Source organism: Pelophylax lessonae (assembly GCF_965119305.1).
Source record: "Pelophylax lessonae genome assembly, chromosome: 3".
Classification (NCBI taxonomy): domain Eukaryota; kingdom Metazoa; phylum Chordata; class Amphibia; order Anura; family Ranidae; genus Pelophylax; species Pelophylax lessonae.
The window spans coordinates 25,783,806-25,811,567 of NC_138770.1; the positions used below are offsets into that span (position 1 = coordinate 25,783,806).

A 27,762-nucleotide genomic window follows, 5' to 3' on the forward strand; every position below is an offset into this window, starting at 1 on the left:
ATATCTCCTAAACATGTATCGTTTAGGAGATATTTACCTTACACGCAGCCAGTGACGTCACTGGCGCATGCGCTCTGAAGGAACGGCCGCTGGTGCCGTTCCTTCAGAGCCCCGTGCCGTGACCGTCGGCTCCCGTGCGCATGCACGGGAGTGACGTAATCACGGGTCCAGCCAATCAGACGGCCGGATGCCGCGAACCTGGAAGAAGGGTGACAGAACATGTCACCCATGGGAGAGGTGAGCGGTCGGCGCTTCGGGGCTTTTCTAAGGTAAGTATTTCATAATGAGCTAGTATGCGATGCATACTAGCTCATTATGTGTTTGTCTTTCAGGTGTACTTTAACCACTTGCAGACCGCCGCCCGACTATATATGGCGGCGGTCAGCCCCTCCCAGGCAAAGTGACGTACCGGTACTTCACTAGCCTGGGAGCGAATAGGGGACAAACGTGCGCCGTCGGAGGCGTGCTCCCACCCCCGCTCGTACCCGAAGAAGCCGGCGCGTTTCCGCCGGTCACTCGCGATTGTCGGGTAGAGAGGGAGAAAGGCAGGCGGTTGATGTAAACACAGCCACCTGTCATTCTCCCCTGTGTAAAAGCACAGATCGCTCGGTCCTGCTATGTAGGACCGTTGATCTGTGCTGTTACACACACAGCAACATCCAATGACAGTAAGAAACACGCCCCTAGGGACACACTTAACCCCTCCCTCTCCAATAAAGTTAACCCCTTCCCTCCCAGTGTCATTTTTACAGTAACAGTGCATATATATAGCACTGATTACTGCAGTAATGTCACTGGTAACCCCAAAAGTATCAAAAATGTCAGTCAAGGGTTCGATCTGTCCGCCGCAATGTCTCAGTACCGCAAAAAAAATCGCAGATCGCCGCCATTACGCGTTAAAAAAAAAACAACAAAAATGACAAAAATCTTTCCCTTAGTTAGTAAACGCAATAACTTTTGCGCAAACCAATCAAAATACGCTTATTGTGTTTTTCTTAACAAACATAGGTAGCAGAAAACAAATTGGCCAAAAATTTTTAAAAAATTAGATTTTTACATTATTTTTGGGGGGAATTTCATATAAAAAAATTTGAAAAATATTGTTATTTTTGCAAAATTGGCGCTCTTTTTTTGTTTATAGCGCATGATCAAAAAATCGCACAGGTGATCAAATACCACCAAAAGAAAGCTCTGTTTGTGGGAAAAAAAGGACGTCAAATTCATTTGGGTACAGCGTCGCACGACCGCGCAATTATCTGTTAAAGTCACGCAGTGCCGAATCGCAAAATACCCCCTGGTCAGGAAGGGGGTAAAATCTTCCAGGGCTTAAGTGGTTAAAAAAATAAATCTGAGGTTTACAACCTCTTTAAAACAGGCAGGAAGGAAATGTGATAACAACTCCTCTCTGCCTGTCAAATGCCTCTGAAAAGTGACCTGAGCATGGATCACTTTTCAGTGGAGTGGCAGTGCCTGCTGTAAGTGAATACAAGCCTTTGGGCTCACACAGTGTGCTGCGGTTTGGCTGCAGTGCAGGTGCACTGGCACTTTTCCTTCGCCGCAATCCCTTAGCCTTCGTGTAGGTTGTTCGTTTTGCCTGCATTTTCTGGAAGTGCACCAAAGATGCAGCATACAGGACTTTTTGTGCACTTTCAGAACATGCAGTAAAAATGTGCAACCTAATAGAGGTCTATGGGGCTAGGGGCAACATGCAGGAAGACTGCCAGCTGCAGAGAGGGGGAGGGGGAGGAATAGCTGGAAGGAGGGAAGAGAGGCTCACTTACTTCATTGTAAGGCTCTGGCTGCCGAGTAGACTGCTCAGTTTAAACTTTCCCGCCCAAAGAGAGAGCAGATCCACTACCAACCATTGGTATGGAGGAGGGAGGGGCTGGGTAACTCACTCTGTAACACAGACTGTCAGCCCCTTGATAGTACACATCGCTGGCTGCCTGCCTCCTAGTGCTGGATGGAGGGATAAGAGTTCACGCCTGTACAGCCTCACTCGGCCAGCTCCGGAATTGCACATGCGCAGTTCTGAGCTGGCGACACATCGGCCTTTGTACAGGAGATCAGTGCTGCCCAGGGGGAAAATGCCTCCCTGCCCCCCGCCCCAGTCCGCCCCTGGTTCTAAGTCATATTATAGCATAAAAAATATGCTGATTTGTACATGGATGTGAAAAATGCCCCAGACAGCAAGAGGTTAAATAAATGAGAAATATATATGGACGCTTTACAATGTAAATAAAATGCAGATTTGTAATTGTTGGTATTTTTATAACAATATCAGTGCAGTTCCAATTCTCTCCAACAACAAGAAATGGAACAGTCACATGTCAAATATTATCTCTAATAGAAACTGAAGGTTTGTCAAGAAACACTGCCACCGTGTGGCAAATTTTGTAACTGCAGCTCGTCTGTATTGCTGGAAAACACTGGCAATTTTGTAACTGCAGCCACCTACATTGCTGGGAAACACTGCCACCGTGTGGCCAATTTTATAACTGCAGCTCTGCTGTATTTGCTGGAAAACACTGCCACTGTGTGGTCTATTTTGTAACTGCAGCCACCTATATTGCTGGGAAACACTGCCACCGTGTGGCCAATTTTATAACTGCAGCTCTGCTGTATTTGCTGGAAAACACTGCCACTGTGTGGTCTATTTTGTAACTGCAGCCGCCTATATTGCTGGGAAACACTGCCACTGTGTGGCCAATATTATAAATGCAGCTCGGCTCTATTGCTGGGAAACACTGCCACCGTATGGCCAATTTTGTAACTGCATCCACCTATATTGCTAGGAAACACTGCCACCGTGTGGCCAATTTTGTAACTGCAGCTCGGCTGTATTTCTGGGAAACACTGCCACCGCGTGGCCAATTTTATAACTGCAGCCGCCTATATTGCTGGGAAACACTGCCACCGTGTGGCCAATTTTGTAACTGTGGCTTGGATGTATTGCTGGGAAACACTGCCACCGTGTGGCCAATTTTATAACTGCAGCTCGGCTGTATTTGCTGGGAAACACTGACACTGTGTGGCCAGTATTATAACTTCAGCTCGGCTGTATTGCTGGGAAACATTGCTACCGTGTGGCCAATATTATAAATGCAGCTTGGCTGTATTGCTGGGAAACACTGCCACCGTGTGGTGAATTTTATAACTGCAGCTCGGCTGTATTGCTGGGAAACACTGCCACCCTGTGGCCAATTTTGTAACTGCAGCTCGGCTTTATTGCTGGGAAACACTGCCATCGTGTGGTCAATATTATAACTGCAGCCACCTATATTGCAGGGAAACCCTGCCTCCGTGTGGCCAATTTTGTAACTGCAGCTCGTCTGTATTGCTGGAAACACTGCCACCGTGTGGCCAATTTTGTAACTGCAGCTCGGCTGTATTGTTGGGAAACCCTGCCACCGTGTGGCCAATTTTGTAACTGCAGCCGCCTACATTGCTGGGAAACACTGCCACCGTGTGGCCAATTGTATAACTGCAGCTCGGCTGTATTTTATGGGAAACACTGCCACCGTGTGGTCTATTTTGTAACTGCAGCTGCCTATATTGCTGGGAAACACTGCCACCGTGTGGCCAATTTTGTAACTGCAGCTCGGCTGTATTGCCGGGAAACACTGCCACCGTGTGGCCAATTTTGTAACTGCAGCTCGGCTGTATTGTTGGGAAACCCTGCCACTGTGTGGCCAATTTTGTAACTGCAGCCGCCTACATTGCTGGGAAAAACTGCCACCGTGTGGCCAATTTTATAACTGCAGCTCGGCTGTATTTTCTGGGAAACACTGCCACCGTGTGGTTTATTTTATAACTGCAGCTGCCTATATTGCTGGGAAACACTGCCACCGTGTGGCCAATATTATAAATGCAGCTCGGCTGTATTGCTGGGAAACACTGCCACCGTGTGGTCAATTTTATAACTGCAGCTCGTCTGTATTGCTGGAAAACACTGCCACCATGTGGTCAATTTTGTAACTGCAGCCGCCTACATTGCTAGGAAACATTGCCACCATGTGGCCAATTTTATAACTGCAGCTTGGCTGTATTTGCTGGGAAACACTGCCACCGTGTGGTCAAATTTGTAACTGCAGCCACCTATATTGCTGGGAAACACTACCACCGTGTGGCCAATATTATAAATGCAGCTCGGCTGTATTGCTGGGAAACACTGCCACCGTGTGGCCAATTTTGTAACTGCAGCTCGGCTGTATTGCTGGGAAACACTGCCATCGTGTGGTCAATATTATAACTGCAGCCACCTATATTGCAGGGAAACCCTGCCTCCGTGTGGCCAATTTTGTAACTGCAGCTCGTCTGTATTGCTGGAAAACACTGCCACCGTGTGGTCAATTTTATAACTGCAGCCACCTATATTGCAGGGAAACACTGCCTCCGTGTGGCCAAATTTGGAAATGCAGCTCGGCTGTATTGCTGGGAAACACTGCCACCGTGTGGCCAGTTTTATAACTGCAGCTCGTCTGTATTGCTGGAAAAAACTGTCACCGTGTGGCCAATTTTGTAACTGCAGCTCGGCTGTATTGCTGGGAAACACTGCCATCGTGTGGTCAATATTATAACTGCAGCCACTTATATTGCAGGAAGACCCTGCCTCCGTGTGGCCAATTTTGTAACTGCAGCTCGGCTGTATTGGCGGGAAACACTGCCACCGTGTGGCCAATTTTGTAACTGCAGCCACCTACATTGCTGGGAAACCCTGCCACCGTGTGGCCAATTTTGTAACTGCAGCCGCCTACATTGCTGGGAAACACTGCCACCGTGTGGCCAATTTTATAACTGCAGCTCGGCTGTATTTGCTGGGAAACACTGCCACCGTGTGGTCTATTTTGTAACTGCAGCCGCTTATATTGCTGGGAAACATTGCCACCGTGTGGCTAATATTATAAATGCAGCTCGGCTGTATTGCTGGGAAACACTGCCACCGTGTGGTCTATTTTGTAACTGCAGCCGCCTATATTGCTGGAAAACATTGCCACCATGTGGCCAATTTTATAACTGCAGCTCGGCTGTATTTGCTGGGAAACACTGCCACCGTGTGGTCAAATTTGTAACTGCAGCCACCTATATTGCTGGGAAACACTACCATCGTGTGGCCAATATTATAAATGCAGCTCGGCTGTATTGCTGGGAAACACTGCCACCGTGTGATCAATTTTATAACTGCAGTTCAGCTGTATTGCTGGGAAACACTGCCACCGTGTGGTCAATTTTATAACTGCAGCCACCAATATTGCAGGGAAACCGTGCCTCCGTGTGGCCAATTTTGTAACTGCAGCTCGGCTGTATTGCTGGGAAACACTGCCACCGTGTGGCCAATTTTGTAACTGCAGTCGCCTATATTGCTGGGAAACACTGCCACCGTGTGGCCAATTGTATAACTGCAGCTTGGTTGTATTGCTGGGAAGCACTGCCACCGTGTGGCCAATTTTGTAACTGCAGCTCGGCTGTGTTGCTGGGAAACACTGCCACTGTGTGGCCAATTTTATAACTGCAGCTTGGTTGTATTGCTGGGAAACACTGCCACCGTGTGGCTAATTTTATAACTGCAGCTCGGCTTTATTGCCGGGAAACTGTAACGCTCCTGCGTTTTTATAGTAAGCTGGATTTGCAGCTGCAGAATCTCCACTCAGTAGTCATGTAGAGATGTGTTGAAACACCAGATCCAACTCTCCAGACTCATCACTGTGGGCCTGTCTGCTTCAGCATACAGATATACACACTCAATAAGATGTTCCTGGAGTGATAGGATGTATATGACAGTATAGAGGTGATGTGCTGAAGGGACAGGTGTGAGCAGTGACAGCAATGATAAGCACTTGATAGTAATGTTCAGGAGAGTAGTAGATGGTAATAGGTAGTATGCAAATAGGTTAGTAATCATGTATGGTAATAGGTGGTAAGGACAGCAGATGACATACAGGAGAGACTAACCCAGTGCAAGGATAGATGGTAGTAGACTCAAGAGCTAGCAATCTATGTAACAGTGCAGATGATAGAATTAGTATTGCATAGATGGTAACAGTCCTTAATGTGCAGAAGTAGATAGTGTAAGTTAGTTATGGAGGAATCCCCTGTGGGGTACTTATCACTAGTAAGGTTAGTAAGTAAAGGAGTCCAGTAGTAAGGGAGTGATCCGGTAGCGAGATACGGAATCAGTAGCGAGGTTCCGGTCTGTTCCAGGTAGAAGAGAATAGCTGGATGCTCCGGCAGCATAGGACAAAGCTTGTAAGCATGCGGTTAGCCGAGAGTGAAAGCAGTATGCCAAGAGTGATCGGGTAGCGAAATACAGGATCAGATAGTGAAACAAGTTCAGGTAGCGAGATACAAGAGCGAGTGACATCAGGTATGGCTGCTTCACAGACGGCTTGAGCGAACAATGTGAGAGAGAAAGCCGGCGATTGAAATAGCCGCTCAGAGCGGCGCTCAGCGATGATGTCATCCGGCTTAAAGGTATATGCGTTCCACCTAACTAAAAAGGTGGGATGCAATTTAAAAATGAAAATGGGCAATAAGGGTACCAATGGTACCAAAATCTTACAGTACCCCCCCCCCCCCTTAAGGCCGGCTCCGGAAGGCCTATAGCACTGGTTTCTCCGGGTATTTATAGTGAAACCTCCGTATAAGCCTAGGTGCGTGAACATCAGAAGTATCCAACCAGGTGTCGTCTTGGGGTCCATAGTTCTTCCATCTTATGAGATACTGGAGTCTTCCTCTGTGGATACGAGAATCCAAAATCTCCTTAATCTCATATTCCTCTCCGCCTTCAACTTGTACTGGAGGTGGAGGCAAGATGGTAGGCCTTATTCCTTGGTTAGGAACATGTGGTTTCAGTAGCGACACATGAAAGATGGGATGTATTCTGAGATCTGCCGGTAAGGTGAGTTGCACTGCAGCTTTTCCGATGAGTTTCTTAATTGGGAAGGGTCCCAGAAATAAAGGTCCAAGCTTTTTGCTAGGGATCTTTAACCCTAAATTTTTTGTCGATAGCCAAACGAGGTCCCCAATAGCATATTGCGGAGAAGGTCTTCTACGAAGGTCGTAGTACCTTTTTTGTTGACTATGGGCGTGTGAGATGGTGGTATTAAGTAAACCCAGAGAGTCTTTTATTTGGGTAAGATAATCCGAGGCTACTGGGTTACTTGATGGTAGGATGCGTGGTGGAAGAAGAGTGGGATGAAACCCATAGTTCAAGTAGAACGGACTTTGCTTAGTAGTACTGTGGGTTGCGTTGTTATAAGCAAATTCCGCCAGAGGGAGGAGGTCCACCCAATCATCCTGTAGGTATGATGTGTAGCAACGTAGATATTGTTTTATACACTGGTTGACTCTTTCAGTCTGTCCGTTGGTCTGAGGGTGGTAAGGAGAAGTGAGCTTTCGCTCAATCCGTAGTAATTGACATAGAGCTTGCCAAAACTTGGAGATGAACTGTGAACCACGGTCAGATAAAAGAGTCTTTGGAATTCCATGTAATTTAAACACATGTTTCATTAGTAGTTCTGCTGTTTGTTTAGATGAAGGTAGTTTGCGAATAGCAATGAAATGTGCCATCTTTGTCAGATGGTCCACTGACACTAGAATGGTATTAAATCCTTTGGAAGGTGGTAGTTCTACTATAAAGTCTAAGGACACAACTTCCCATGGAACCTGGGGTATTGGTAGACTGCAGAGTAGACCAGATGGTTTTGTAGTGTCAATTTTGGACCTTGCACAAATGTCGCATGAAGAAACAAATTTTTGTACAGTCGTCTTCATATCAGGCCACCAAAACTGCCTGGTAAGCAAATTAAGGGTTTTCGTCATACCCATATGTCCTGCCATAGGCACATCATGTGATAATTCCAAGATCTTGGTGTGCATAGTAGGGGGTATGTAGAGTTTGTCGTTGTAATAGAGGAAGCCTTCTGCATCAGTACTTAGTTGTGGTGGAGGTGAATCCAATCCTATACTGTGCGAAATCTCTTCCTTCAGGGAACGAACAACACCAATAATACGTTCATAGGGTATTATAGGAATAGAAGGGATTTCGGCGCAGTTATCTTCGGTTAATCGTGATAGCGCATCCGCTTTTTTATTTTTGTCTGCAGGCGTGTAGGTCACTAGGAAGTTGAATCTTAGGAAAAATAATGACCATCGTACCTGCCGGTGGGAAAGAGTTTTGTTAGTCTGGAGGTATTGAAGGTTTTTATGATCTGTATATATGAGTATTGGTAATCGGGTACCCTCAAGTAGATGTCGCCAATTCTCCAGTGCCAGTTTTATGGCAAGCAACTCCTTTTCACCCACTGGGTAATTCACCTCTGGGCTGCTTAGTGATTTAGAGAAGAAAGCAACTGGGTGGAGTGGTGAAGTATTTGTTGGTCGTTGGGAAAGAACTGCTCCTACTGCCATGTTTGACGCATCTACCTCCAGAATATATTGGAGGAATGGGTCTGGATGGCGTAGTATGGGAGCAGAAGTAAAGCTTGATTTTAACAAGCAGAAAGCTCCATTTGCTTCTTCTGACCATTTGAATGGTTTCTTTATACTTGTAAGTTGTGTGAGAGGTCTCACAATAGCAGAGAAGTTCTTGATGAACTTCCTATAGAAGTTTGAAAATCCAAGGAATCGCTGTAATGCCTTACGAGTTGTTGGTATAGGCCAATCCAGAATACAGGATATCTTGCTCATATCCATCTTGATTCCGGTTTTATATATGATGTATCCTAGGAATAATGTTTCTTCTTTATGAAATAGGCATTTTTTTAATTTCACGTATAGATTGTGTGCGAGTAATCTGGATAACACAAGTCTTACATGTTTTATATGTTCAGACAAAGATCGAGAATAGATAAGTTTATTGTCCAGATATACTACAACACAGACATCAAGTAAGTCTCTAAAGATGTCGTTTATGAACCGTTGAAAAGCTGCGGGAGCATTACACAACCCGAATGGCATCACAAGATATTCAAATAACCCGTATCTGGTTCTGAATGCTGTCTTCCACTCATCTCCGTCACGGATTCGGATTAGGTTGTATGCCCCTTTTAGGTCCAATTTAGAGAAGTAGGTAGCCCCACGCACTTGTTCAATGAGTTCAGGGATGAGCGGTAAAGGATAGCGATCCTTTATCGTAATGGTATTTAATTGCCTATAATCGATAATAGGCCTAAGACTTGAATCCTTATTGCGGACAAAGAAAAGTCCTGCAGCTGTGGAAGAAGTAGAGGGTCTGATGAACCCTTTTGTCAAATTCTCATCCAAGTATTCCTTGAGATGAGAGAGTTCATCCTGTGAAAGAGGATAAACATGACCGAAAGGCAATTTGCTGTTAGGGAGTAGATCGATAGTGCAATCATAATCCCTATGGGGAGGCAACACTTGAGCATTTTTCTCAAGGAAAACTTCGGACAGATCCTGATAGCATAGTGGTGCAATCTCATCTGACACCACAGACAGGATCTTTCCATAAGATGGGAGGTTACACGTAATCTCGCAATAGTGAGAAGGGAAAGTTAGAGTCCGTGTTTTCCAATCTATGGTTGGTTGATGTGTGTGTAACCAGGGAAGTCCCAAAATAATGGGAAAATGGGGTGAAGATAGTAGATAAAAAGTGGTGGTCTCCATATGAGACTCGTTAGCAGTGACAAGGAGTGCTTGTGTCTGATTGGTGATTGGACCAGAAGATAACGGAATACCGTTAATGAAACTAACAGAGACAGGTTTAGGTTTTGAAATAATAGGTATTTTATTTAAAGTAACAAAACGTGTATCAATATAGTTCCCACAAGATCCTGTGTCGATCATAGCCTTGGTGGTAATCCTAGTCTGGTCCCACTGTAATGTTAAATGAACAAAGAGATAGGGATTAGAAAAGGAAGTCGTTAATCCCCCTAGCAAGACATGTGAACACTCACCCTTTTTTTTGCGGACAAGGGGACAGACGCTTATCAAATGATCCGGGGATGCGCAGTACATGCAGAGGTTTCTGGATCTTCTCCTGGCTCGTTCAGTAGTTGATAAAGGTGGGCGTATGGTTCCTACCTCCATAGGAGTAGGGTCAACTGCCGAAATCCGAGAAGGACTAGACAATGGCATTCCCATTTTCTCAGCCTTTCTTTCTCGCAGTCGCCTGTCAATGTTGATACGGAGTTGTATTAAGGCATCCAAAGTGCCAGGTAAATCCGCTCTGGCGAGCTCGTCTTTAACGGCTTCTGACAACCCGAGTCTGAACTGAGTTCGCAGAGATGTATCATTCCACCCTGAATCAAGGGTCCATCTTTTGAACTCTGCTACAAAGTCTTCAACAGGTCTCCTTCCTTGTTTTAAAGCCCTCAATTGGATATCAGCAGTACTCTGCCTATTGGGGTCTTCATATAAGCTAGCGAGTTCCGCTAGGAATAAAGGATAGGAGTTGAGAAGAGGATCATCTTTCTCAAAGAGAGAGTCTGCCCAGGCCCGTGGATCACCCGTTAAGTATGAAATAACGGTACAAACTTTAATTTGATCAGTAGGGTAAGTACGAGGTTTTAGCAAAAAAAGCAATTGACATGCGTTTTTGAATTCACAAATTTTTTTCCGATCACCTGTAAACACTAGAGGAGGGTTTATTTTAGGTTCAGGGGGCTGAGCAGCAGTAAGCTGGGAAAGACGGGTTACCTGCTGTCTCAGAGTCTGATTTTCATCTTTTACTTCAGTAAGAGCAAGTATTAATGCATTTACTTGTTGTGTTAATTGTGTCACTTGAGTGGGTAATTCTGCTGAATCCATTTTTTGGGTTCGTTCAATCTGTAACGCTCCTGTGTTTTTATAGTAAGGTGGATTTGCAGCTGCAGAATCTCCACTCAGTAGTCATGTAGAGATGTGTTGAAATACCAGATCCAACTCTCCAGGACTCATCACCGTGGGCCTGTCTGCTTCAGCATACAGATATACACACACTCAATAAGATGTTCCTGGAGTGATGGGATGTATATGACAGTATGGAGGTGATGTGCTGAAGGGACAGGTGTGAGCAGTGACAGCAATGATAAGCACTTGATAGTAATGTTCAGGAGAGTAGTAGATGGTAATAGGTAGAATGCAGATAGGTTAGTAATCATGTATGGTAACAGGTGGTGAGGACAGCAGATGACATATACAGGATAGACTAACCCAGTGCAAGGATAGATGGTAGTAGACTCAAGAGCTAGCAATCTATGTAACAGTGCAGATGATAGAATTAGTATGCATAGATAGTAACAGTCCTTAATGTGCAGAGGTAGATAGTGTAAGTTAGTTATGGAGGAATCCCCTGTGGGGTACTTATCACTAGTAAGGTTAGTAAGTAGAGGGGTCCGGTAGTGAGGGAGTGATCCGGTAGCGAGATACGGGATCAGTAGCGAGGTTCCGGTCTGTTCCAGGTAAAGAGAATAGCTGGAGGAACCGGCAGCATAAGACAAGGCTTGTGAGCATGCGGTAACATTGAACGAACAATGTGAGAGAGAAAGCCGGCGATTGAAATAGCCGCTCAGAGCGGCGCTCAGCGATGATGTCATCCGGCTTAAAGGTATATGCGTTCCACCTAACTAAAAAGGTGGGACGCAATATGAAAAGGAAAATGGGCAATAAAGGTACCAAAGGTACCAGAATCTTACAAGCTTGCACAATTTGCAATGGAAATGTTGGCTTGCCCCGTCCAGTGTCCTGTCTGAAAGGACGTTCAGCGCAGCAGGGGGGATTGTGACCGATAAGCACACTCGCCTAGCTCATGACAGTGTAGACTACCTCACATTTATAAAAATGAATGAGGCATGGATCTCTGAGGAATTCAACACATGTGACCAGTAGACCATGTTTCATTGAAATTCCTCATGCCAGGCCACAAATATCCGCCAGACCGCTATCCACCCACACCAATTCCTGGTCCTTGGCTTCGCTACATACAACGGCATAAAAGACATTTCATGTCCATTGAATGGCAAATTTTTGGGGCCTTCAGGGCTGATGATTATTTTTTTCTGTGAAGGCCTAATGTACCTCCAGCCACCAAATACTACGTTCTTAGCTGTCAGTTAAATCCATGTGGGATAATTTTTGGGGCCTATACAGGCCGACACTTACTTCTGTATCCTGTGAATGCCTCATGTCCCTCCAGACACCAAATACTACGTTCTTCGCTGTCAGTTAAACCCATGTGGGCTAATTTTTGGGGCCTTTCAGGGCTGATGATTATTTTTTTCTGTGAATGCCTAATGTACCTCCAGCCACCAAATACTACGTTCTTAGCTGTCAGTTAAATCCATGTGGGCTAATTTTTGGGGCCTATACAGGGCAACACTTACTTCTGTATCCTGTGAATGCCTAATGTACCTCCAGCCATCAAATACTACGTTCTTAGCTGTCAGTTAAACCCATGTGGGCTAACTTTTGGGGCCTATACTGGCCGACACTTACTTCTGTATCCTGTGAATGCCTAATGTACCTCAAGCCACCAAATACTATATTCTTAGCTGTCAGTTAAACCCATGTGGGCTAATTTATGGGGCCTATATAGGCCGACACTTACTTCTGTATCCTGTGAATGCCTAATGTACCTCCAGCCATCAAATACTACGTTCTTAGCTGTCAGTTAAACCCATGTGGGCTAATTTTGGGGGCGTATACAGGCCGACACTTACTTCTGTATCCTGTGAATGCCTAATGTACCTCCAACCACCAAATACTACATTCTTAGCTGTCAGTTAAACCCATGTGGGCTAATTTTTGGGGCCTATACAGGCTGACACTTACTTCTGTATCCTGTGAATGCCTAATGTACCTCAAGCCACCAAATACTATATTCTTAGCTGTCAGTTAAACCCATGTGGGCTAATTTATGGGGCCTATACAGGCCGACACTTACTTCTGTATCCTGTGAATGCCTAATGTACCTCCAGCCACCAAATACTACATTCTTAGCTGTCAGTTAAACCCATGTGGGCTAATTTTTGGGGCCTATACAGGCTGACACTTACTTCTGTATCCTGTGAATGCCTAATGTACCTTCAGCCACAGAATACTACGTTCTTAGCTGTCAGGTAAACGAATGTAGGCTAATTTTTGGGGCCTGGAATGGCCGACACTTCTTTATCCTGTGAATGCCTAATTTTTCAGACTGGAATTGAAAATCAATGGGTCTGTAAAGGTTCCGCCAAATTGTGGAATGGATGCGGACCCATTTTATAGATGTGTGAATGGACCCTATATGTATTAGACGTGTATTTACCCGCTGCTGTCAGTTCTGGCTGAATTATGAAAACAAAAACTTTTCCAATTGCAATACTTCTTTATTTACATTGTCCATGTGCTGGGACTATTTGTGCACAGCTAGTACGTTTTTTGTGGCTGCAAATATGACCTAAAGGTTTTTAAAGTTTGCCTCCCATTAAAGTGAATAGGGCCCACTGCGAACCCGGCCCATGTTCGTACATCACTATTGCTGACCACTGCACTCTATACACAGGGCTGTATATGACATGTTCCTGACCACTGCACTCTATACACAGGACTGTATTTGACATGTTCCTGACCACTGCACTCTATACACAGGACTGTATATGACATGTTCCTGACCCCCGCACTCTGGTAGTTACTGATGGTGAACTCTACATTCATGACCTGTAGCGGCTTTTAAAGTGTCATCTATGAGCAATTTTGGGTACCAAAGATTTTCCTCCTTACACCGACACACAACTTTTATTTATGTTTAATCATTTATTTTATTATAATTTTACTTTTAACAAGATTGCAGTCATAGAATCAGGAAATAGTAAAGGAAGAAATCCAATTGGTCAGGAAAATGACTTGTCTGGAATGTGGAGGCGGAGTCGGCAATAATAGAAAATGGGGGAAAGTTGAAAATAAACCCGGATATGAAGGTGACATTTGTGTACGAGGAACACCTTAACGAATACCACTATTCTATTCTCCAGGGCCTCTGCTTTCAGAAAATATATGTTTGGGAGTTTTATCTAATCTTCAGGCCAAAAATCTGCATTTTACCATGTGTGCAAAAATAATGCAAAAACAACTCTGGTATTTATGTCCTTCAATGTGTACTGTACTCATAAATACATGGGTATGATCTCAGGGATTTGTATGAATCCCACCACCCCCCCCCCCCCCCCTCCCGACATAGGAAACTGAGGGGTCTATGCAAAGAATAAGTTGGGTGAGTGTGACCAGCATGTGTCCAGCCATGACAAATTCTGGCCATATTCTAATAAACACAGTGATTTCCTATAATCGTCAGCTCCAACTAGTGGCCATAATGAGGTATTAGTTCCAAAATACCTCAATCAGAAAAAAGTTCAATACTGCATTATGGCCACTAGATGGACCCAATGACCATAGGAAATCACTGAATGACATAAAACAAGACCAACATTTGTCATGGATGAATTAATGCTTGTCATATTTTTTCATCTGTTTTATAAAAACTAAACATGTGAAGTGGTAACTATTGAGCCAATCGCTTCATCAAACCACACATAATATCTCCCTTCAAAGGGAAAACAGAAATTATTTACAGAAAATCAAACAGTATAAATATTTTCCAACCAATAACCTCCACCCAGACAAGATATGTAGAAATATAAAGACAAGCGGTGTTACCTCTCGTGCCGCACTCCGCCAAGCCACCCAAACCCACACAGGAGCAAAGGAAAGAAGTTCTCACCTAGTTTATCTCCGAGTTCTCCTTCCCTCTTGTTGGGGGATGGGAGAAGGATGGACTGAAGACAGAGAGACACGCTTCGGGGTCACCACTGGTAAGTAGAGCCTTGAAATGAAGGACATCAACTTCAGAATTTATGTCTTGTCTGTGTAAAGTTTACTGATAAAGATATATGGGATCTCACAGCTTCTAGCTCTGTAACCTGCTATATCATTATCAGTAACCGTCACACAGACAAGCAAGACATTCTGAAGGTGATTCCTTCATTTCACGGCTCTACTTACCACTCTACACCCCAAAATGTACTCAGCCAATGAAAAGCCAACACGGTACAACACTTCATCCATGTCTCTGATCATCTCTCATCTCCTTATCAACTGTTTCTTACATGAAAATCAGCCATGGAGTATATCTGAGGTGTATATCAGGGTGTGCTTCTTCCGCACATATCCAGCAACATTCATAAAGAAGACATTTCCCGTACTCAAGGCACTAATACACCTCGAGGGTTGTGTGGGATCCCTGATGTACAGGAAGACAGGACTTCTATGAGGAACAATTCCCTCACTCAGGAGAAGAAATTGGCTTCTCCCCCGTGTGAGTTCTCTGATGTCTGTAAAGAGTGGACTTCTGTGAAAAACATTTCCCGCACTCAGGACAGGAATACGGCTTCTCTCTTATGTGAGATCTCTGATGTATGTAAAGATTGGACTTCTGTGAAAAACATTTCCCACACTCAGCACAGGAAAACGGCTTCTCCCCCGTGTGAGTTCTCTGATGTCTGTAAAGAGAGGACATCTGTGAAAAAGATTTCCCGCACTCAGGACAGGAATACGGCTTCTCTCTTATGTGAGATCTCTGATGTATGTAAAGAGAGGACTTGACTGAAAAACATTTCCCACACTCAGCACAGCAAAACGGCTTTGCCCCCGTGTGAGACCTACGATGTGTGTAAAGAGAGGACATCTGTGAAAAAGATTTCCCGCACTCAGGACAGGAAAACGGCTTCTCCCCCGTGTGAGACCTCTGATGTTTGTAAAGAGAGGACTTCTGTGAAAAAGATTTCCCGCACTCAGGACAGAAAAATGGCTTCTCCCCCGTGTGAGATCTTTGATGTGTGCAAAGATGAGACTTTTGTGAAAAACGTTTCCCGCACTCAGAACAGCAATACGGCTTCTGCCCCGAGTGAGATCTCTGATGTTTGTTAAGAGTGGACTTCTGTGAAAAACATTTCCTGCACTCAGGACAGGAATACGGCTTCTCCCCCATGTGAGATCTTTGATGTGTGTAAAGATGAGACTTTTGTGAAAAACTTTTCCCGCACTCAGAACAGCAATACGGCTTCTGCCCCGAGTGAGATCTCTGATGTTTGTTAAGAGTGGACCTCTGTGAAAAACATTTCCTGCACTCAGGACAGGAGTACGGTTTTTCTCCTGTGTGAGTTCTTTTATGCACATTAAGACCATAGTTAGAACAGAAACACTTCCCACACTCAGGACAGGAAAATCTCTTATCTGTTGGAAGGACAGCGCCGTCCCTCACAGTCTGAGGTTCCTCAGGATAAGAGGAATTTGATGGTCCAGCACTGTCCCTCACAGTCTGGGGTTCCTCAGGATAAGAGGAATACGATGGTCCTGCACTGTCCCTCACAGTCTGAGGTTCCTCAGGATAAGAGGAATACGATGGTCCATCTACACTGTGTGGTGCCGGATGGACATTTGAGGTAGCCGGGTTTTCTCCTGGACTATACTGTGTGATGTCCTCATCTTCTACTTTACAGTCTGGAGTCAAAGTGAGACAATCCTCTGAGGTTTTCCTCATCTCCCGTCCATCTACTAAAATAGAAATACAAAGATTATTACTAGACATTAGCAGATTGGTTCCCCTAAACCAGGACTCCGCCCACATCAGACAGCTTTGTCTCTGAGGATCTTACAATTCCACCCTCAAGGTAACTAGTAAATGGTAGAGGGTGACTAGGTGTTCTAGGAACCACACATCAAGTCAAGACCTGCTGTATGGTAGTAAATGGCAGTCTCAGTCTGGACCTACGCCAGGTCACGCCTTGATGTGCGGGACACCTACTCACTATCTACCGATATAAAATGTCCAGCTGGTAGAAAATGGGTGTAACAAAAGAGAATCCATATTATGTGTATATATAGCAGTGGGTAGAGGAGAGAGAAAGCAGAAGTCAGGACTATGTAATGTACAACATAGAGTATATAGTGCAGGGGTCAGGAGTATGTAATGTACAGCATAGAGTATATAGTGCAGGGGTCAGGAGTATGTAATGTACAATATAAATTATACAGTGTAAGGGTCAGGACTCATAAGTCAGGCACAGTCAGAGAACATAAAAGAAAAGAAAAAGGAGGCGCAAACACCTAGTGCATTACCCGTGGTCACTGTTTATAAAATTTTATTAAAATGCCAAATGCATACTCACAGACATGAAGATAATTAAAATCGTGTTACAAGAATCCATCACACATGAACTGGAACATGTCCTTGAAGATAGGACTGCTAACGCGTTTCGGGAGTCAAGCTCCCTTCCTCAGAGTTGGTCATACCAGTAGCAGATCAAAATATATATTAGCTTCAGTTAAACCGGTTCATCCCCCTTCCACCCCCCAGAGGGAGTGGGCGGGACCGTCCAGTGCACCAAATTAATGGTTTTAGATGTTTCTATATCTTTTAGCTGTACATGCATAGGTTACTTGAGTTATGCAATATTATTATTATTTTTTATCATTATTTTTAATTAAGGAAAGCCCATTAAGGAAATCCAGCATCCCTATTCCAGGGTAATATACCAGCAAAAAGCGCCTGTAATGGTGCAATGAGGTGAGCGGCCATTGCACCTAAATGATTTCTGCTCACTTCGGATCACATCACTGGAACTTCACCAAATTGTTTTAAAGAGAAATCACCAATTGTCACTTTATTTATTTGAGCACCATGAACTTTATTTGATCACTAACAGTCACATCAATTATTGCACAAGGACTTTAAATTTATTTATCATCTATTTATTTATTCATTATTCATTTATCCTTATTGAGAGATAAAATTTCACTATCACGGACTTTCAACACTTATCTGCACTTCTAAATTTAAACTATTGAATTTTTGTATTTTACAGATATCTATTTTTTTTAATATTGTATGATTTTTATATATAGATTTTATACATTAGTTTATACACTTAGATTAATATTGGAACACGTGGATTCATCACTCATACATAATTTATTCATCTAATTCAAGTCCTATTGTTTTTATTTTACGTTTTATTCAGGATTTTTATAGCATGATGCAAAGTCAGCTCTCCTAGAACCTTTGAGATTTCATTCCATTAGCGCGGATTCATTTTGTGATAATATAACAAAATAATACTTCGGGATCGGGATTGGCAGATACCTTATAACAAAACTTACTAAACGGTAAATTTAGCACTGCAGATATGCCAGTGCCACCCCCTTTCGCTGATGTCACTCTTCTAAATCCTGCTGCTGGACATCCAATAGGAAATGTCCACATCACACAGCCACATCACCGGGTAAGAGGAGACTTTATTGTAAAGGAGAGAGCAGTACGGAGGATCCACCTAGATCCCCCATCATCTGATAAACACATAGAAACAATGTATTCAGTCAGTGTGTGTGTTTCCTACAGATGGATCCAGTAATGGGAACCCACCAGAGAGATGTCCCCGTCCTCTGTATTCCCGGGATTCCACACAGGAAGGTCACACCATCCCTCAATGTTACAAGGTTGGTGGGACAGTAGTAGTAGCGACGCCCCGGATCGGCCCGTGGGTCTGCTAAATGTTACCGATCCCCGATCCAGCTATTTTGCCAGTATCGGGGCTGATATCCGATCCGAATATCACTATTAATGACCCACCTGTGCTGATCTCTGTAGGAGTGTCCTCCTCTATAAATGTTCCCGTTATTCCATCCTCCTCCATAGACTGCTGATCATCCCTCACATACGTCTCTTCTTCTTCTGCTTTAACCTCAAATTCTATATCGATTGGATCTCCACTCTAAACCAAGAAAATAATAGAAGAGGTCATCTGTAAAACATAAGCTTCAATATTGTGACATCACATTTAAAAATATCACTTCAATGAGTCCATGTTCTAGATGCTCCGTCCCACCAACCTTGTAACATTGAGGGATGGTGTGACCTTCCTGTGTGGAATCCCGGGAATACAGAGGACGGGGACATCTCTCTGGTGGGTTCCTGGTGTTAGGTGGCTCCATCATATCCTTGTGTCCTTCTGAAAACTTCTCCATCACTCCATACTCCTCATCCTCCTCTTCATACTCTTCTTTAACAACAATATTATAATCCCCGAGGTTTCCACTCTGAATATATAAAAAAAATGACATCAATGTAACAATGCAGATAATGTACAGATCCTAATGATACTATCAGTGATTGTTCCTCATCTACCTGATGATGGTGGGGGATGGTGTGACCTTCCTGTGTGGAATCCCGGGAATACAGAGGACGGGGACATCTCTCTGGTGGGTTCCCATTACTGGATCCATCTGTAGGAAACACACACACTGACTGAATACATTGTTTCTATGTGTTTATCAGATGATGGGGGATCTAGGTGGATCCTCCGTACTGCTCTCTCCTTTACAATAAAGTCTCCTCTTACCCGGTGATGTGAGGGGCGGATGATTCTCCATCATGACGTCCTTGTAGAGATCCTTGTGTCCTTCTAAATAATCCCACTCCTACATGGAGAAATAGACAGTGACATCCTGACACCTTATAGGAACCTGACACACACAATGATACAGTCACCATCCAGACACATCCCTTGTCTGTTACTGGATAATAGTTAGTGAGGTTGAAAAAAGACATCAGTCCATCCAGTTCAACCTATGATGTGTGTGTGTTTGCTGTTAACCGTACATTGTATACCCCTGTATGTTGTACATTGTATATCCCTGTATGTTGTGGTCTTTAAGGTGCCCATCTAATAGTTTTTTGAAACTATCGATGCTCTCTGCTGATACCACTGTTTGCGGAAGAGAATTCCACATCCTTACTGCTCTAACAGTAAAGAACCCCTTACGTATTTTAAGGTTAAACCGCCTTTCCTCTAGTTTTAGTGAGTGGCCCCGTGTCTTATTGTATTCCCTTTCTCTGAATAGGTTTTTCCATATGCTAGGGTTGCCAGTACAGTATTTGTACATTGATATCATATCCCCCCTTAATCGTCTCTTCTCCAGAGAGAATAGGTTCAGTGCTTGTAGTCTTTCCTCATAGCTGATGTCCTCCATTCCCCTAATTATTTTTGTTGCCCTTCTCTGGACTCTCTCCAGTTCCAGCACATCCTTCCTGAGGACCGGTGCCCAGAACTGGACAGAATACTCCAGATGTGGCCGGACCAGAGTCTTGTAGAGCGGGAGAATAATCTCTTTATTTTTGGAATGAATCCCCTTCTTTATACATCCCAGGACTGGCCAAGCATGTCTCCAGGTCTACACCCTATTAAGCATCTGTTGGATATCCTCAAACGGAAGGTGGAGGAGCGCAAGGTCTCTAACATCCACCAGCTCCGTGATGATGTCATGGAGGAGTTGAAGAGGACTCCAGTGGCAACCTGTGAAGCTCCAGTGTACACACAAAATATTGACACTTTGGGCCCAGTTCGGACATTGTCACTTAGGCATTAGACATTAATGGCTGTGTGTTGAGTTATTTTGAGTGGACAGCAAAAGAATAATCTCTTTATTTCTGGAGTGAATCCCCTTTTTTATACATCCCAGTATTCTGTTGGCTTTGCTTGCAGCGGCTTGGCATTGCATGCCACTGCCAAGCCTGTTGTCCACCAGTACCCCCAAGTCCTTTTCCATCCTATACTCATCCAGAGGTTCCCTCCCCCCCCCAGTGAGTAACTTGCTTTCTGGCACCCAAGTGCATTACTTTACATTTTTCAACATTAAACCTCATCTGCCATGTAGTTGCCCCCCTCCCTCCACCCCATTATTTTGTTCAGGTCCACTTGTAAGGTTTCCACATCCTGCCCAGAAGATATTGGCATGCTTAGTTTAGTATCATCCGCAAATACTGAGATTTTACCCGATATCCCCTCCTCTAGATCATTTATGAATAAATTAAATAGGATTGGCCCCAGGACAGAACCCTGGGGGACCCCACTTTCCACACCTGCCCAATCTGAGTACTCCCCATTAATCACCACCCTTTGCAACCTCCCCTGGAGCCAGTTCTATATCCAGGTACTCACCCTATGGTCCATACCTACCTTCCTTAGTTTGAACAGTAAGCATTTGTGGGGAACGGTGTCAAAGGCCTTTGCAAAGTCCATATACACCACATCCACAGGTTTACCTTTATCTAGGTGGCAGCTCACTTCATCATAGAAGGTTAATAGATTGGTTTGGCACGAACGATTTTTCATGAATCCGTGCTGATTACTACTAATAATACCGTTTTCATTACTAAAGTCTTGTATGTGGTCCCTTAACATCCCCTCCAAAATCTTGCAGACTACTGATGTTAGGCTGACCGGCCTATAGTTACCTGGGATATATCTCGGCCCCTTTTTAAATATTGGTACCACGTTGGCTTTTTTCCAATCAGCTGGCCCCATACCCGTCTGTAAACTATCCTTAAAGATCAAGAATAATAGTCTGGCAATCACCTGGCTAAGCTCTTTAAGAACCCTCGGGTGCAAGCCATTCGGTCCCGGTGATTTATTTATGTTAACCACTTAAGCCCCGGAAGATTTTACCCCCTTCCTGACCAGGGCCTATTTTGAGACTCGGCACTTTGTGACTTTAACGGACAATTGCGCGGTCGTGCGATGCTGTACCTAAACAAATTTGATGTCCTTTTTTTCCCACAAACAGAGCTTTCTTTTGGTGGTATTTGATCACCTGTGTGATTTTTTGATCATGCGCTATAAACAAAAAAAGAGCGACAATTTTGCAAAAATAACAATATATTTCACAATTTTTTATATGAAATTCCCCCCCCCCAAAAAATGTAAAAATCAAAATTTTTTAACATTTTTGGCCAATTTGTTTTCAGCTACATATGCTTGGTAAGAAAACCACAATAGGCGTATTTTGATTGGTTTGCGCAAAAGTTATTGCGTTTACTAACTAAGGGAAAGATTTTTGTCATTTTTGTTGTTTTTTTTTAACGAGTAATGGTGGCGATCTGCGATTTTTTTTTGCGGGACTGAGACATTGCGGCGGACAGATCGGACCCTTGACTGACATTTTTGGGGGTACCAGGGACATTACTACAGTAATTAGTGCTATACATATGCACTGTTACTGTAAAAATGACACTGGCAGGGAAGGGGTTAACTTTATTGGGGAAGGAGGGGTTAAGTGTGTCCCTAGGGGCGTGCTTCTAACTGTATATATACGTCACTTTGCCTGGCCGGGGCTGACCGCCGGCAACCGGTTAAGTTTCTCTAGTTTAGTTCTAAGTCTATCTTCTGTTAGCCATGGTGGTATTTCCTGAGGTGTGTTGTTTAGTTTGACCTTACAAGCTGGGTTAGTGTAGCCCCCCCGATTCTTTTGTGAAGACGGAAGAGAAGAAATTATTTAACATTTCCGCCTTTTCCCTGTCCTCTGTGGCCAAATCTCCCTTGTCGTCTTTTATGGGGCCAATGTGTTCTGGCCTCGCTTTCTTACTGTTTATATACTTAAATAATTTTTTGGGGTTCTTTTTACTCTCTTCCGCTATATGTCTCTCGTGTTCTATTTTAGCCGCCTTGATTTCGTCTTTACATTTCTTATTACACTCTTTGTAATGCTTGAATGCTGCCAATGACCCATCACCCTTGTATTTTTTGAAGGCCTTTTCTTTAGTATTAATATGCATTTTTATGTTGGAGTTTAGCCACACAGGGTTTAGTTTTGCTCTTTTAAATGTATTTCCCTTTGGACTGCACTGGCCAATCCCTTTGTTTAGTATGCTCTTGAAGCACTCCGATTTTTCCTCCGTGTTCTTTGTTCCCAGGGTTCTATCCCATTTGCTATTTTCTAGCAGAGAGCGCAGTTTTGGGAAATTGCCTCTTTTGAAATTGAGTGTTCTTATATTACCCTTGTGTTTCCGATTACTATGATTAATACTGAAACGAATTGACCTATGGTCACTGTTTCCTAAGTTGCCCCATATTTCTTGCCAAATTTTTGCCCCGTATTTCTAATGTCTCAGAATTCCCAGCACCACTCACCTCTCCTGTCAGCAGCTCCATCATCTTTTTGGTGACTTCTAGAATCTTCGGCATGTTGTGTCTCTCAGGTTTTAGGGAGTCACATGGAGGCACTGTGATGGTCATATGATCACCTGACTTCAGGGGAGGAAATCTCTGTATTGAAGAACCAATAGGAAAATCATGTTAGAATCCCAGAATCCACCTCACCTCTCTGGTCAGGTCTGTGTATTATTATTAGAGATAAGAATGGTATCATGTGACCTCCCAGAATCCTCCTGACCTCTCCAGTCAGCAGGTAGATGATCTCCAGGGTGAGGTTTAGTATCTTCTCAGTCATGTGACTTTGGTCCTCCTCCATCCTCATTGGTGCCATCATTTGATCTATACAGGTCTCCTTGTAGACGGATAACTGAAATGAAGGTAAGAATTATTTGGATGGTATTGGTCACAATAATATGTGGATGTGAGGGGCAGTAATAGGAGAGTTGCTGTACATTTAAGAACTTCTGTCCCCATGAGAATACATTTAGGCCTCTTGCACACTGTAGCTAGAAAAAGCTCAGTACAGATTTTTTTTTTTTTTTTTTTGCTAAAATAAAGGCCATTAAGGCCTCTTGCACACAATACTCCTGTTTGAGCATCTACTATTTCCAGACTTTTTTTTTTTTTTTTTTTTATGTATTTGCGTGTATTCAAGTGTATTGGTGTGTATTTGCATCAAGGGTTAAAATACTGACCAAAAATGCAGATTTTTCTATTTTGTTTTTAATGAAGAATGCACAGCGCTTGTTTACACACCTGTGTGCACAGACACATTACAATTAATGGGCTTTATTTTAGCTCAGAGAAAAAAAGAAAAAGCTGTACTGAGCTTTTTCAAGCTGCGACATGCTCAAACAGGAGTATCGCGTGCAAGAGGCCTTAATCTGGACTGTTTTGGATTTGTTACATCTTGGAGGACCTTGGACCCTCTTAGCCTGCCAGATCAGAATTTCCCTTTTCTCTGTTTGATTTGTTTGGTTTCTGAGCTGGTTTGCAGCTGAAATAAAACTTCTCTAAGAACAAGTGCTCACCAACGAATGAAGGAATTCCCTTCTTCATCTTACATAATATTCCAGAACAAATCACATGACCAGTGGGACAATAAGATTGTTAAGATTGCCAGTTATGTAAGGTCTGAAAAATAAGAGCAGGTGGGGTGGGAGGACAATCATAGACCTCCATCTGTCCCTCAGAGTCCCCTGAGCCCTCCAGCCCCCTATTCCCTCAGAGCTCTGAAGCCTGACTAACCCCTCAAGGTTCTCAGAGTCCTTCAGACTTCAGTCCTTCAGATACATTACATACAGAGGTACATACCTATATACATACAGAGGCCCCTAAAGTCTTCCAGCTTTAATAAACCCTCACATCCCCTCAGCTCCTATACTTCCCTTAGAGCCCTCACTATTTTCCTCCCTCTTACATCAATGATGGAACATATTCTTCATTTCAGGCTGGGGAATGTTTTCTTCCTCCTGACCAGCAATGTAAGGGGTTTTATACTCCTGACCCCTGCGCTCCATCATTGTGTTGGCTGCATATTGTAATGATTGCCCATTTGCTGCCTGTGTTGTGTAATAATTGCCCTTTGTAGGCCATGTATGGTCAGGATTAGAGATGGGCTTGGGCGTGTTCGAGTTCGCACGTGCCCGATCCCGCCAAGAAGCCGACACTGCAGTCCACTAATCACAGGCAGTGGATCGGGAAATGTCTCACTGTCTGTGATTAGCGGAGTGCAGTGTCGGCTTCCTGGCGCGATCGGGCACATGCGAACTCGCACACGCCCGAGCCCATCTCTAGTCAGGATGGTCATTGTCTTATCTATTTATTATCAGTGCTGTTTGTTTAGAGGAACATATTACTAGAATTTATCTCCAAAATGAAGAGAATGTTCCGGCCCCGAAAGTGGGGAAATGCTCTCACCCTGAAGGGGTTAATCTATGTTTCCCCACTACATATATATCATCATGTGCTGGAGATAAAAGACATCACAGTGACTATGGAGGAAGAGGACGGACATGACGGGGGGGGGTTACTGGGTGTAAATAGAAAATAAGATCTTATTACCTCCTCTGCTGCCACTTCCAACAACATCTCTTCTCAACTTCCTCCCGTCTCACCTCTCACCCAGAACTTCCTGTCTGTACCTGACATCACTTCCTGTCTGTATTCCATAGAGACTTCCTGTCTGGGTAGAAGTGAGATCACCACCTTGTGGAACTCAGTGGAACTGCAGCCCTGAGAACCATCTGGTAGTGTGAACACGTCTTTGTGCTGTGTGTGTATGTACTGTATATCCTTCCCCTTTCTCTCCTCCCTGATTGTGTATGAAGAGGCGGAGCTCCTGCTGGAACAGCGGTCGGAGGAGGAAGCCGAGTCTAGGAGGGAGACTTGCAGGAGTGAGCGAGGAGAATCCAGTTCCTTTGCCATCGGAGGTGAGGAGAGTGTGAAGGATGTTTGTGACTCTGGTAGCTAAAAAGCTGGGAGTCATATTGCTCTGGTGAGTGGGGAAGCACTACTAAGGGGGCGCCCTCACCATCACATGTGTAAGAGGTGGAAGAAGGCGTGGCTACACTACAGCTGGCACAGATTGGAGCACAGAGCACTTTCACACCTTATCAACTTTTCAATCATTTGTGGATTTAATTTAGCAAAATAAAATCATTGAAGTAGTTACAAAGTGGAAGCAGTGGACATGCAGAGAACACTATATTGAGCACAAATTAATGTATAATTACATGAATTTTCACAGATTTTTAGTTTATTTAATATAGCAGTAACTATTATGATATGAATGAAGTAGGTGTGAAGTGGAAGCAGTAGATCTGTAGAGAATATTATTTTGAGCACCTAACACTTTATAGATGAATGTATCCACATATTTTAGTGTGTATGTACTGTACACTGATCAGCCATAACATTATGACCACTGACAGGTGAAGTGAATAATATAGATTATCTCATTACAATGTCATCTGGAAGTGGGTGGGGTATATTTGGCAGCAACTAAACATGTTTTCCATGAAGTTGTTGTTTTTTTAAAGCAAAGAAATGGGCATTGCAGTTTGTTGTGTATGGGGCTCCAATGGATGTGGGCAATTAGGTGTGTGTGTGCGCCGGCGGAGGCAGTGTAATGCTTTGTCTGGTGGAGTCCATGGCTTGATGGCAGCAACAGGGGGACCTACTCAATACTAGAGGGTAGTTCTAATGTTCTGGTGGGTGGGTATAATGTTCTGGTGGGTGGTATAATGTTCTGGTGGGTGGGTATAATGTTATGGTGGGGGGTATAATGTTCTGGTGGGTGGTATAATGTTCTGGTGGGTGGTATAATGTTCTGGTGGGTGGTATAATGTTCGGGTGGGTGGGTATAATGTTCTGGTGGGTGGTATAATGTTCTGGTGGGTGGTATAATGTTTGGGTGGGCAGTAAATGAACACACAACTTAGTAAGATAAATAAAATGAAATAAAGGAAAAATAATTTCACCACCATTTTATTCTCAGCAGAGGAAATAGATACTAATAGGCTGCAGGAGATCTGCTTCATTTCAACCCCCTCCTTTTCTCTTATCAGATCTCCTGCAGCCTATTAGCACCTATTTCCCTTTCTGTGTCTCAGTAGATCCCCTGCAGCATATTAGCACCCATTTCCCTTTCTATGTCTCAGTAGATCCCCTGCAGCCTATTAGCACCCATTTCCCTTTCTATGTCTCAGCAGATCTCCTGCAGCCTATTAGCACCCATTTCCCTTTCTGTGTATCAGCAGATCTCCTGCAGCCTATTAGCACCCATTTCCCTATTAGAGAATAAAATGGCGGTAGTGCCAATGTTTTATGTCACACGATATTAGCGCAATGGATTAGGAAACAGAAAATGTCAGTAAAAAACCCAGTGCAGGTAATTTTGGGGCCACAGACACAATCTATCCCCCAATTCATAGATCCTAGAGAAGAGTTTGTTGTGGAAGTGAAGTTGGGTACAAGTCAATGAAACCCCCGACCCTCCCAGCTGAGAACAATGAAGGAGATTACTATTCCAATCCTCCAACCAGTTTTCTGGCTGGGAAGGTCTGGGAGTCAATATTTCCCCAGCTGACTAGGAACAATGAAGGAGTTTACTATTCAAAACCTCAACAACTCGTTTTCCCACTCGCTATTTCCCCAGCTGGCAGAGACAAGACTTCATATAGAGTGTCAGCTTCTTGCAATGTCCATCATCGGGAAATGGGGGATAGATACAATGACCCCTCCCTTTTATCCATAAATCCCGCCCTCTCATCATCAACGTAAAAGATGTGATAAATCATCAACGCATTTCACCTCATCAGTATCCAGTGATCAACCATAAAGTGACCCCAAAGTCCATCCAACGTCTCCTTTATACTTCAATAAATGATATCACCACCAATAAATGTCTCTAAACCCTCCAGAGCTTCCTCCTCCAAATCTCAGTATTTGCTCCAGCAAACTGTGTGTAGTGGGCTACAAAACTCCTCCTTCCCCAAACACCAATCCCTTGCTCTCTTGGTGCTCACACTCAGATTGTGCGCTCACCAGACCTCCATCACCCTCCTAATAAGTGGCTCCACAATAGCTTTAGAGGAACCCTGGCTGAGAAATGCTGGACTAGGCAGTAATATATTTCTATCCCCCTTGGTGGGAGTGGAGATGACCCCATCTATAAGGATATACAGTACATACACACACAGCACAAGGCCGTGTTCCAAAGAATCCCTGACATCTCTACACACCTTATACGTCTTACACATACCATCGCCATTGCGATGCTATGGGTCATCACTAA

General features: G+C 43.9%; 2 protein-coding genes across 2 annotated transcripts in view; one reads left to right on the top strand and one right to left on the bottom strand.

Moving 5' to 3' along the window:
- The window catches only part of LOC309549817 (uncharacterized protein), a gene marked incomplete at its 5' end in the record, with an annotated part of 121,941 nt that overhangs the window by 14,458 nt on the left and 79,721 nt on the right, over positions 1-27,762 (top strand).
- On the bottom strand, positions 15,200-27,738 carry LOC309549818 (uncharacterized protein; the record flags this gene model as incomplete). Its single annotated transcript, XM_082250321.1, has 3 exons — positions 15,200-15,508; positions 15,740-15,913; positions 27,730-27,738. 3 exons carry the CDS (start codon positions 27,736-27,738, stop codon positions 15,260-15,262), a joined length of 432 nt encoding a protein of 143 aa, XP_082106447.1. The 3' UTR covers positions 15,200-15,259.